The 13,768-nt window shown below is 32.3% G+C and overlaps 1 protein-coding gene across 4 annotated transcripts in view; it reads left to right on the forward strand.

Annotated features, from left to right (window-relative positions):
• LOC145276809 (telomere repeats-binding bouquet formation protein 2-like) overlaps positions 1 to 13,768 on the forward strand; it is a 50,800-nt gene that overhangs the window by 23,466 nt on the left and 13,566 nt on the right. For 3 of the 4 annotated variants that reach the window (XM_080128133.1, XM_080128132.1, XM_080128130.1), the window contains exons 2-3: positions 2,857 to 2,961; positions 6,984 to 7,065. In XM_080128133.1, the coding sequence (XP_079984259.1) occupies positions 2,868 to 2,961; positions 6,984 to 7,065 (176 nt within the window). In that variant the 5' untranslated portion in view covers positions 2,857 to 2,867. Of the gene's footprint in view, positions 1 to 948; positions 977 to 2,856; positions 2,962 to 6,983; positions 7,066 to 13,768 lie in introns of those variants that run through there. The other variant, XM_080128131.1, reaches the window with a different exon arrangement.

The raw sequence follows: 13,768 nt of genomic DNA on the forward strand, positions 1-13,768 counted from the left end.
TGGCTCCACACTCCTCAAAGCTCGCAAGTGTTATATACTGGGTGATATGGCCGTGACGTCTATTTTGTTAGCACCGTCTATATTCTAGCTATCCAAGATTTTTGAATATCTCCATAGATAGAGAGATAGTTTGTTTGGGCATATATGCATATGTTGTTGTATGTAATCACCGCTGTTCATCTATCTATGAATAACAAGACGCTTTGTTATAAAATAATTTGATTTATTTAATAACAACATATACACATCAATACGGCGGTGAAGGAAGGAGAGGGTGGCGAAAAGGGTGTGGTTGCGACCGTGACAGGCAGTTGAGCGTCGGCTGTCCTTTTCTGCTGTCACCTCTCTCTCTCTCCCTCCCTCTCCCTCTCTCTTTCTCTATTCTCTAATAGAGACACAGAGAGAGAAAATAGAAAGAGTAAGAAAGCCAGAGAGGGGGGGAGAGATGCTCTTTAACACAAGGTGGGGCCTCATAATCGGATATAGTTTAAGATCATATCCAGGACCGTAAATGAAAGGAATAAACACAATTTGATTACTTATGAGGATGGTTTATGACATGTTTAGTCCCATTCAATTTAAAGATGACCATGATGTAGCATTCAGGGAAGCAGTCTTATTGTCATATGTTCTATAGATAAGTTTTTTGAAAGAAACTTTATGCAAATACTGTTTGCTGTTAACACGCATAGAGGAAGAAAAGAAAGCTTTTTTTTTCTTTTTTTTTTGATTTTAGTTATTTTTATAAGATAAGTTCTTGCTGTGAACGTCTTAAAATGTAAGTGATTGAAACTCAATTGAGAACCCTTTCATGGAAATAATGATAGATTAAAGAAGAGATCATCCCCACAAGATTGAAGTTGAGACAAAAATGCTTGAATGTGATGGCAGTTTTTCCTATTTTTTGCACTAGTCGATGTTTAGAAGAGAAGGCTAGGTTCCTGTCTAGTCCCAAACAAAGAGATGCACAAGACAAGTGAGTTCCAGACTCCGCCAATGATGCAGATGTATATGCATCTGCTGACCCAGCATGCTTTTGTATTTCTGGCTATGCAACTCTTTCCTGGTCTCTGGCTGTTGTTTATGAAACTATGCATTGTTACATACCAATTTAGCTGGACAATTATTATTACAAGTTAGAAAAGGTATAAAATTTAATACCTTACTTTGTAAAATGTATAAAAGTGCACTTTGAAGATAAATAAATTTCAAATTGAATCTTGTACCTTTATTTTTAAAGCCTATAGTAAAAACATTTTGTTTAACAATTTTCATGCCTTGGATGAAATGCTTTTCTAACTTGTATCGTATCTTTTTAAGATTATATTTTATTTAATATATTAATTTGGATTTAAAAAAAAAAAGATGAATGTGCTTTTGTATGTATTTATAAAAACTCTCCGCCTCTCTATTTCAGATTGTATTTCTCCTCACACCACAACTCATTTTTGCAACCCCCTCTTTGTATTATTACAGGTTTAAATATTCTCTCTGTTTCAGTTCGTAATTCTCCTCACGCCACAACTCTTTTTTTGCAACTCCCTCTTTGTCATACATGTCTGAATAATGAGAAAATCTGAATTCTTTTAACAAAATCTTTAAAATAACTTTTTAGATTAAATTTTTTTAAATTTCTTTCAGAATAGAAAATCTTTACAATTTAACAAGGAACATATTTCATATAGGTTTCATTAAAAATATTCAGTAGATAACGAGAAAAATAGATGAAAATTTCAAAAGGAGTGTATAACTGGTGACGCTCAATAGTAGTCCTCACTAGCAAAAGACTTTGTTATTCTATTATTATTTAAAACATTTTGTGTCCTGCGCTTTCGTGCGAGGACTAATAATCGCTGTTGATATTTGCAAAAATAGAAATAGAATGTTATCAAGGTGAAAGGTAGTGTCAGATAAAATTATAGTAGAACTTTGGGATATGACATAAAAAATTAATAACGTAATACAGTACAGTATATAATACACATGTATATAATAAAATAACATAACACTGTAAGGCGGGGCAAATACCATAACTAAGGGCTGCAAAAACATTGTATTCCATATCGTAACCTGAAAAACACATATCCTAGGATCACCATATCCCAGGGTTCAACAGCATTTATGTTAAAGTAGTTTCCAAAAATGTTAACTTGGTGAAAAGAATGTTAACTAACATATACAAAATATGTGAAAGGTGAATCATCCGATTTGTGTCTTTGGTTACATGGAGTTAATGATGTAACTGGATAGATTGGTAATACATGTAATCGGTCAAGAGTTAGCAGTTAGAGAGGAATATCAACGATTGTTAACTAGAGCGAGAGAGACGGTCGACTGACCTTAATGGTTCCAAGCAGTGAAAACTGTTGGAAAACGTTGATAGTAAAAATTTAAGACCAGCTTTCCAATGGGGAAATATCTGAAATAAAGTTGCTGAAAAGACAACCCAAGACTTATTCATTCATTGGATGGACCAGGTATGTTTCCCCATCGATTAATGCTAACCCTTAAAGAGAACTGTTATTCGTCCCTATTTTTATGTTATATATCCTGTTCATACTCTTATCACTAGATGATCAAATATATTGACATGTAAGTATATATACACTCGACGATAATAGAAACTCAAATATATACAACCTTAGTACATTACATTATAAATAAAATTTATTTCAAATGTAAAGATGAGTCTGTCTTTATAATCAAACAGTAATCCCCTTTCTTACTAAACGAGGCCTACAGGAGCGACATCTACTGAACACTTCTTTCTTGTTACTTTTGCTCATTCTTATAAGTGGTGATATTCTCCTCTTCTCATACAATCTTTTTACTAATGTTTTGATTTTGTTTTTTTAGATGTGGAAAGAATGAGTCAAGAACTGAGTAATATAGCGAAACTTTTCACAGGGCAAACCGCATGGTTTTCAGCAAGTGTCCTCCCCAAGGCACGAGGTCTTTGGAGTAAGTTATGAATTTTTTTTTTTTTATCAATCAGTAGCAGATTATGTAGCATTACGTAACGTTCTGTGACAGTATGTAACGTCCTGTGACAGTATGTAATGTATGTTTAAATTTTTACAGATCCATATTATTATTAATGTTGCATTTAATCTGTTTAACAGTTCATCGTTTATTAATATGAAGAAAGTGTATGCATCATTAAGGGTTGATGTTCATTTACAAGGGTGTCTTTATATAAGATTAGCATGCCTACCCGGTATTGCATGAAGCAAGTGTAACATAACTTTTATCCCTCTCTCTTTTCCCTTCCCCCATTTGCACCCCCCTACCTGCTCCCTTCTTTTCTTCTCCGAGCATATTGCTTTCTCTCTCTCTCTCTCTCTCTCTCTCTCTCTCTCTCTCTCTCTCTCTCTCTCTCTCTCTCTCTCTCTCTCTCTCTCTCTCTCTCTCTCTCAACATACACACACAACTCAAATTGGCATATGGGATAATTCTGTGGGGGTAAAAAAAGTCAAGTTACTTCCCTTTAATTGCTGGAAAACAGATTACATGATAACATTAAAAGATGTTTTTATATCTTGATAGCATTAAATGATATAAATAGCTGTTTGACACCCCAAATAATAAATTTTTTTTTTTTAATTTTAGATACATCAGGGATTATGCTGATTTAAATTAAAAAAAAAAAAAATCTGGATGTTTGTATATTTTCAATTTTTAGTAGGACATAAAAACAGACATTTGTCCTTTATATAATAGACTAATAGGCCTACCTGGTATTGGCTAGAGTTCTAATTACCATAAATTATATAGATTACAGAAAAAAAAAAAAAAAAAAAAAAAACATAGTAAACAATCTGCTCCAAATTGTAATTTGGAATACTTGAATTCATTTTGGGATAAAATAAAAATAATCAAGCCAAGAGTGAGGTGTAGTAGTAATAAAGTTAATAGGAATCTTGTCATTTGCATTGTTGAACACGGCCACTTGCTTGTTTGATCCTTTGTTTCACTGTACATGGGTGTAAAACCTTTTAAGACCTGCATACACCTGTGCTGTTAACTAACTTTTGTAGATGGTATGCACATCTTAGAATACTTGCTTTGCCTTATTGTATAATGTACAGGATACGTAAGGTATTTGAGGACACTTTAATTTTTGTAATTCAAATTGAAAATATACAAAATTTTTTTTTTTTTTTTGCTTTCAAAAGATCCCATGACAGATATTACAGTACTTGTACAGTTTAGTCAAGACATTTAAAAATGAATAATATCGATAAAAATTTAAATTATATGTATCCGTTATAGAACGAAGTTCTCAAAAAAAAAAAAAAAAAATTCACTCAATTTTATCAAGTAGTTTTTTTTTTTTTTTTTTTTTTTTTTTTACAGCGGAAAAACACGTTTTTATGAGAGCGGGTTGAAGGCGGCCATATTGGATTTAAAAAAAAATTTGTTTGAATTTTATAAATGACAAAGGGAGATAACTCCAGTTAAAGTGCTGACACCCCTCCCCATCTCTAAATACTACGACCGGTTCTACGCATGCGTCAGATGACGTCATGACCTGATTTAGTTTAAATAGTTGAAGTGAAAAGAAAGTTAATAAACATCCTCATAACACCAAATCCTCTCAGATGGAAGCAATAGCCCGAGCAATGGAGAACATAAAGACCACCTGATCAAAGCTTGCAGTTGCTTTCGAACTTGAATTGAGTTGGTGATAGAAGCCGAAGGAGAATATATACAGAATAAAACTTAGATTAATATTATATTTTGTTACAAGAAATTGAAAATTTCAATGATTTAAGTTTCATTTTCTGTTTTTCTAAAAGTGTTTAAAGTGTCATCAGATAACTTACACACCCTGTACATGCTCATGATGAAAAGGAAGTATTATACACCAAAAATTACATAAAATGATCCAGTAGTTTTACTTTTCTAAAGAAAATAATTTTTAAACTAATTTGAGCTTTTTCAATGTGCCCCCTCCTCATGGCTTTTTAAAATCTCTGAAAAGTTGATTTTTAGGAATATTTGGGTTTATTTTAAACGAATATCACATTTAAAGTTGTTGCCGACAAGTAGTTTATATTTATTTATCCAATGTATTCCTTGTGGTTTTCATTGGTCACCATTTTTGTTTTTTGTCATTTAATAAAATAGAAACTGAAGCGAACATGCCCATTGAGCATGCATACAAGTCAAATTTTTTGTGCATTATGATCTTAAATGTAAAGATTTTTGGTTTGGTTATTTTGTTTTACAGCATATCAACCCTTTTTAGGTTATTTAATGCCAAATCCAGTAATTTAGATAAAGGTTTTTATACTTCAAGTTCTTTATATTTTCAAATAATTATTTATGGTGTTTGGTTGTGTTGCTTTATGGCATATCAACCCTTTTCAGGTTTTGGTTTGGATATTTTTATATCTTTTATTAATCTGTAGTGCTTGGTTTGGTTGTCTTGCAGTGGATTCTGTTGTTTTCATTCCCGGCCTTGCAAAGTATGTTTGCGCTTTGTAAAGGGATATGATATTATTGCTTGGCATGTTTTAAGCCAGGAAGCCAGTAGGAAAGTGGGGGAAGATAACGAGGTAAGGAGGAGAGAGAGATTGCTGTTTTTGTAGTGGTCTTGCAGAACATGATTGGGTTTCGCAAAGAGTTAAAAAACAAAAACAAAAGGCATTCAACATATGATGCATTTGAGCCAGGAAGCCAATATTTACAGACAGCCTAATCTGGTAGCACCCGTAAACAATAAGACGTGAAAATCATATGGAAAACATTAGATAAATAAACATTTTCATATAAAATCTATTTTTTGGCAACAATTTTAAATGTGATATTCGTTCAAAACACACCCAAATATCCCTAAAAATCAATTTTTTAAAGCTAAGTCTTTAGTTGGTACTCAGCAGCATTTTGACCAAATCTCGCAAGTTTGAATTATTTGGAGTTATCTCTTGTTTCTTCAGATTATTTTCAAGATGGTGTCGCAAGATCATCGCTTGTAGTTTTACCATAAAATTTGATTATCTTATTTAACGATGAAACTACTTAATCAATTTACATGATCTTTGGTATATGGTAGTATCTTTCTGCCACAAGTATGTACATCATACAAACTTTATTTTTGTTTTTTCATGTGAGGGAAATCTAAGCAGGCACTTTTTGTTTGCTGTCCATGTACTTGTAAGATGTGATATTTACCTAACTCTATTTAAATAGCCTTCACAATTATGGGGCAACATATTAAAAGAAATGTTTATATTATTGGTCCACCGGCTTAGTCAGATTTGGACCTTAAAATTCACCCTCGTCCATTCGTTCCCAAAATTCTCAACAACTCGTTACATTTTTCTAAAATTTTGCATGAAGTTACAACTACCCAAGGAAGGAAATGGAACATTCTCAGATTTTTGATAAAAATTCTCGTTGCGTCACAAAGGGGTCAAAAGGGGTAAAAATGGCCAAAAATAACACTTTCCGGAAGATAGAATCTTTTCTGACCATTAGATTTTGCTGAAAATTACCCAAAAGCAAGACCACATGAATATACATCTGGAAATGTAATATTTGACCCTAGGGAAAATTCTGGGGTTAGCATCCCAGGGTGTTTTATGGGTGAAAAACACCTTTTGGGGCTAATTTTTATTTTTCTCCTATAATTCAAGGGACATGATAGTTTAGATTAATCAGACAAGTGTTCTCATCTTACGTGTTGTCTGCACAACGTTTCGGTCGATGAAACCGCTGATAATCCTAAATAGTCACACCTATTTTTATTTAGAGTTATCCCCCTTTACTAGGTCTTTTTTTTTCTTCTCGCATATAAACAACTTCGATTTTTTTCCCTTCCCTTTCTTCCCCTCCTTCCTTTCCTCCCGCCTTTTTTTCTTGCTTTCCTCCTTTTTTATCACCTATCTTATGTTGTCTTAATTATCTCCATACAATAATTATAAGTGTTTACTTCATTGTTAATGGTGGCATTACTTTTTTTCATTATTTCTTTGCAGTTGCGCTCGGAGGAACTGAATGTTCTTTTGACACGGCAGATTTTGTGTTCAGTGAAGATGTCAACACTCCAGACACAGCCCGGTAGGAAATAACATTTTGCAGTAAAAACTGGTAATGTCAGTAAACCTTGTATTGAGTTGAGTGCGGGAAAAAATCTGCCCAGGTATTAAAAAATGTATTTTATGTTAAATATTATTACATGAGGAGTCATTTATAATTAATACTTATTTTATTTTGAGCATCTAAACTTGAGAAATACACAATTTAAATATGTAGTGGCTTTCATAGCGGCTTCATTTTGAAACAAAAAGGCTTGACCTTGTTGATCGAAAAAACGGAAATGCTGTGATCTGTGCGGGTAAACATACCTAAAGAAAATGCATTCTTGTTTTAAAAATAACAAATAAATAAAAACCCAATTAAGAGCACAAACAAAAGATAAATTTCAGAGGCGCAAAGATTTTTAAAAAATACGCCCACACAAATTCTGCGGGAACAAAACTTAAAATGCGCTTTATTCGGCGGACATAGTTGAAAGCATACCACGTGACAATTCACGTCAACGACTCCATTGCTACATATTTTTCCGGCAACATGACAAAACACGATTATCCACACACACACACACACACACACAGAAGTGCTCATCCACACACACACACACACCACAAATAATGCAAATATTCAGCCGCATGCAAGGACATTTACTTTCTTTGTTTCTCCTAGCACACACAAAAATTAAGCCTGTTTTCTCACTGAGAAAACAAAGGACACTCTCTGCTTTTTCTTGTCAAAACAACGAACAGTCTCAATAACTTTCACATTTGCAAGAACTGTCTATCCAGACACTAAAAAAAATGACTCATTTGTTACTTGTTATTTTTGTGTAAATAAACACCATTTATTTCACACATTTGATTTTATTTTATTTCTATTTGTGGTGGAAAAAGGGATCTTATGAGACCTGAGTACCACTACAGATCTTAAATGGAAAACGAAACGAGAAATATCTTAGTTGTTTGTTTACTTAATTGTTTTCAGATTACATAATAAATGTTTGTAAATAAAATATTTTCATGGTTGTTTCTTAAACTGTGGCTTCAGTTTTTATTTTTTGCTTTAAGTTTTCAGTTTGTATTTGTTTCGTTTTCCGTTTTGGATCACAGCGTTTTTTTTTTATTTGTTTTTTTTCTTGCAATCAACTCGATACCAGATTTAGTGAAATTACCTAAAAACTGTATCTATGTTATGTATTCTTTCCTTGTTTGTATCTCACCCAGCTGTCATAGCTGTTCATTATCTCACTCGGTTTTGTCAGTTGCTTGTATGCGTATTGAACAGTTGCATGTGCACCTTAGGAACATGCAATAAATGATTATTCAAACCTTAAATGCTCATAGTTTTTCTTGTGTTAAATCGAGTTTTTATTTCATGTTTTCTTATACTGTAATACACAAACGAAGTTATAAACTATATTAATGCTTATAGTTTTTTGTTTTAATCAGTATTCGAGAAATGTTTTAGTTTTCCCTAATTGTTTTTCAATAAAAATATATATCTTTCTGAAAGTTATGTAAGAAATGCACACATAAAAATGTGATAATAGTTTCATCATTAGAGATAACGAGTCCAATCAAAGGGAAGTCATTTTAAACATCACAATAAAAGGAAATAACTTTAGATTACTTTCTCTTAATCACATCTTGTGTTTAGACGCATCAGAATTAAAAAAAAAAAAAAAAAAAAAAAAAAAAGATAGTATTTAATTTTACTGTTTTTTTAAATTTATTTAATTCAATATCTGATTAATAACTTTTTTTTTTTTTTTTTTTTTTTTGGCAAATTGCATAAATATTTAAGAGATTGAGAAAAAAAGGGGAGATGGGAGAAGAGTGGATCAAAACTATGGCTATTATCAAGGAAGAAATATATATCTTTTATATAAAAGTTACAAATGTTTATATATTCATATATAACGTATTCATTCTTAAACTAGTTAACCAATCATTATTAATTTTAAGATGCGGCATTAAAGCGTAAAAGGTCTAAATGTGAGCTATATTTAGTTTAATTTTGTTACATGCAAAGAGGATAAAAAGAGGTTGAAGCCATTTGTAATAATTCAAATAACTAATTTTTATTAAATTTTTACAATAACTATCAAATTTCAGGGGTTTTTGTTTGTTTTTGGGGGGATTATTTTTGAGTTTTTTAAAGGGTGTATATATATATATATATATATATATATATATATACATGCACACTAGAAGTTAATTTTATGTAAACTGTACTTACTTGAAATTGCCTGAGTGGTATGTATGTATGTATGTGTGTGTGTGTGTGTATATATATATATATATATATATATTATATATATATTATATATATATACTCCTATAAATTTGTGTTTTTTGTTCATATTCATATTAAAAATCCTTTTTTTTATTTATTTAAAAAGAAAATACAACTTTGTTATATATGGATCATGGAATTGCATTCATCTTTTTTTTTTTTTTTTTTTTTTTTTTACATAGGTGTTACCACTTATCAAGGCCGATAGGCCACTCAAGGATAAGGGTTAAAGAGTGTAGAGTAGTCAAAAGGACAATATAGTAATCGATAGTAATGGAAGTTCGGTAAATTTGTCAACTTAAGTGGAACGGCTCATCAGAAACTTGTTCACGTTGGACTTGAAGACAACCATATTATAGACAGCTGGAAAGCAGGAAAACGGAAGACAATTCCACAGGCGTGTAGTTCTAAGAAAGAAGCTTTGATCATGGAATCTGTTTAGGTTTAGGCACAGATAAAGAGTGGGGAGATTATTGATAGTGTTTTCAGCTAGACGAGTGTTTCTTGTGAAAGTCTGACGAGGGGGCGGGCCATAGACTGAAGTTCAGTCGAACACTTTCCATGAAAATAACGACAAACTCGCAACATCTCTTCTGTGAGATAGAGGTTGCAGCGAAGAGAAAAGGGCATCTCCCACCAGGCCACGAAGTCTATTTTGAACCCTATCAAGGCAGGGCAAGTCTTTTCTAGCAGCTCCTGCCCATATGTGGCAACAGTATTCCATCCTTGGACGTATCTGGCTCTTATATAGATAGAGAATTGCATCAGCAGTGAGATATCTACTGGATCGATAGAAGGATCCGACCATTAAGATGTGTGTGCATGCAATTCAGTGTTACAGGAAATAGGAGTGCTTAATTACTAGTGCAAGAACATATATATTTATTAGTCAACAAATTATTCTGAACATCCATTGGTACGTTAATAAATTAGTTTTTTTTTGTTTTGTTTTTTTACAAAACTCAAAAGCCATTTCAAGAGAAGAGTTAATGAGTGTAGAATGGTCACACAGACAACAGCATAGTGATCGTTAATGATGAAGAAATTAGAAATTCACCACTTAAGGAATCTGCTCAACAAGAACCTGCTTACATTAGACCTGAAAACGGCCATGTTGTAGTCAGCTGGAACAGAGTACCACAGATGGGAAGTTCTAGGAAAAAAATCTTTGTTCATGGAATTTGTGATCTAGCTAATTTGCATATTCTTTTAAACATTCATTTTAATTAATTCCCTATCAGTTTTTTCGGTTTTCTTATGAGATGATCATCTTTAAGTATTACGTATAATTATACTCATGCAGATATTCTAAATGATTTATACTTGTGTAATATTTGCATAAAAAGGTTATAGTAAACACAAACCTTTATTTATATATTTGTTTAAAAAATTTTACCTACCTACCAAACTCCTGTCGGTATTTGATCTACAGATATGAAACTTAATATATAGGGTATTCGAACCCATGAAAAACTTTATACTTGGGTTTTAACTGGGAAATATTGGTGTAAAAGTGTGAAAATTAAAAAAGAAAAATGGAATTTTCCAGGTGACAGTTGACTGACAGCATTACGAATATGCATGCGTAATGTAATAGCTATTAGTTCATATTTAAGTTTTTAACCTTGCAGCAAACATGTCTACATAACTCAGGCATTAACGTCAAAGAAAAAAGTAAATCGTAAGCTACACGTTTTGGTTTCGATTCTCAGTGGTGGTACACGCGTCTTTTTTTTTTTTTTTTTTTTTACCTTTTAAATTATTATATATTGGGTCCAATATAATATGATAAATATGAAATCTGCATTAATTAAGATATCATATTTAAGTGTATTTTACAACCAGGCAATACTCAGCGGTCTGCTAGTGTGTATATCTATAATATAAAGCTGTGTGTGTGTGTGTGTGTGTGTGTGTGTGTGTGTGTGTGTGTGTGTGTGTGTGTCTGGTCACGAATAGACTCCTATATGGTTGACTATTTTAAAAAACTGATTACATATAATGATAGAAGATGTATCAAGACACGGGAATGGGTATGTTTGATCTGGGAGAACAGTGGTTCATTAAAATTGTGAGGTCTATGTTCGCGCCTGGTCCACAAAGTATGGAAATAAAAAAATTGAAAATAAACGTTTACAAGTGTTTTTGATATAGATGTACATAAGAATACTTTGATAAGTATGTTTTAACTAAAATAGATGGTATAATAAAATTGTGGGGTCTGCGTTCGCGCCTAGACTCCATAGAATGGAAATAGGCACAAACTTTAGTAAAGACTTTTCATATCTATCTGCATAAGTATACTTTGATAATTATGTTTCAGTTTGAAGAAATATGGTATAATAAAATGATGGAGTGTTCGTTCGCGCCTGACCTCCATAGAATGGAAATATGTCACAAAGATTAACAAGGTTTTTTAATATAGATCCACAGAATATTGTGATAAGTGTTTCAGTGTGAACAGGTATGGTATAATAAATTATGGGGTTTATCTATTTTATTTTTACTTTCATCATATTTCGTTTTGGTTTTGATACCCCCCCAAATTCGAAGCTATCTCTTTACGACCCTTCCTTTTCATAACCTATCATACTTTCATAAATCAGAGTCCATTTTCTGTAGGCTGTTTTTGAACCCAGTCAACGGTGGGTACTTTTGCTAGTGTATATATATATAATTTCAGAAAAATGATTAAAACTTGTGGGGATTCATGAAGAAAGTAATAAACTCCCAACTGGATGTTTGCTCGTCAGCTGTCACAGACAAAGTGTGTAAACTCGTCACAACACATCGGCTCGATGCACCCATTTGGTCAAAAAGAGAAAAATAAAAATTAATTAGTCAATGGGAACGGGGTATGATAATAAAATTTAACAACCAACGTGTCTATGGTAGCCAATAAGAAGAGATAAAAACTCAGGATTTTTTGTAAACAAGAGGGAAGGGAAGGGAAACCAGACATAGGTGCAGTCAAACAAGAAGTCACCAGCTGTCACTGTTAAATGCTGGCAAACACTCCTCTTTGTGACTACTATTCGACCAACAAGAAGGAACAAAGACTAAGTATTTTTTATGAACATTCTCTTTCTTTTTATCTGTTTATTCCAATACCTTACTTTCTATTATTTTGAAAGGTGACGGCACACGAAAATTAAGCTTTTTGAACAAGCACATTCAATCTAGTCTTTTGTTGATGATAAAAATTATCCAAACCTTAAATGCTCATAGTTTGTCTTGTTTTAAATGGAGTTTTTATTTCATGCTTTTTTTTATCCTGTAATACACAAATGAAGCTATAAACTATAGTAATGCTTATAGTTTTTTTCAATCAGTATTTGAGAAATGTTTTAGTTTTCCCTGATTGTTTTACAATAAAAATATATATATATTAATGTAAGAAATGCGCACATAGAAATGTGATAATAGTTTCATCATTAGGGATAACAAGTCCAGTCAAAGGGAAGTCATTTTAAACATCACAATAAAAGGAAATAACTTTAGAATACTTTCTCTTAATCATATCGTCAGAATTAAAAAAGATAGTATTTAATTTTACTGTTTGTCTCTTTTTATTTAATTTAATATCTGATTAATAATAAAGAAACAATCATAATGTTTAAGACTCACATGAACATTTTGCATGCAGTCTCTCTCTCTCTCTCTCTGAAACATAAGACGCAAAATAGTAATGTTTTTTAAGGTTTTGAAGAAATTTATAAATTGAAATCTAATGAAAACGAGATTTTTCAAGTGATTTTAGTTATTTTCTAGAATAATAATTTCTTCAAGAAATATAATTTTTCTGTTTTGTGTTACAAATTACTTTCTGTTGCATATTTTTAAGGCTTAAAAGCAGTACAACATTTGCATTTTCAGCAGTTTAGTAAGTAAACTGGAGTAAAATAGCACTGTAAACAAGTTATATAAATGAAAGCGAATTACTCATTTTCTCTTCCCTGCAACCTCTCTCCCACAGGAGAGACGTTGCGAGCCTGTCTTTGTTTTATTGTTACTTCCATGGCAAGTGCTCATCTCAGCTCCAATCCCCAGTCCCCCCTCTCGCCAATCTTTCACGAAAAACACCCGTCTAGCTGAAACCACTATCAAAAACTTTCCCCACTCTTTATCTGTGCCAAAACCAAAATGTAAATTCCATGAACAAAGCTTCTTTTTTAGAAGTGCACGCCTGTGGAACTCTGTTCCGTTTGCCTATTTTTCTTCACCTTGAATGTTATTTTCACAACGTTTTTGTTGATGTAACCTCCAACCTTCTTCAGGTGTATATTTTTAAACTCTAGAATCTCTACGGAATTATAAACAGAACCCTTTTTTTTAATCCACGGTGGTAGCATGCTCTCGTTCTGTCAGCCATGAATGAGTAGAAGTCCTAGGTCTTTCGGAGCCCATGGCACAGTTGATAGAGATGTTGAAT

The sequence above is a fragment of the Euprymna scolopes genome, chromosome 5, assembly GCF_053919585.1.
Source record: "Euprymna scolopes isolate OS-2025 chromosome 5, ASM5391958v1, whole genome shotgun sequence".
Taxonomy (NCBI): domain Eukaryota; kingdom Metazoa; phylum Mollusca; class Cephalopoda; order Sepiida; family Sepiolidae; genus Euprymna; species Euprymna scolopes.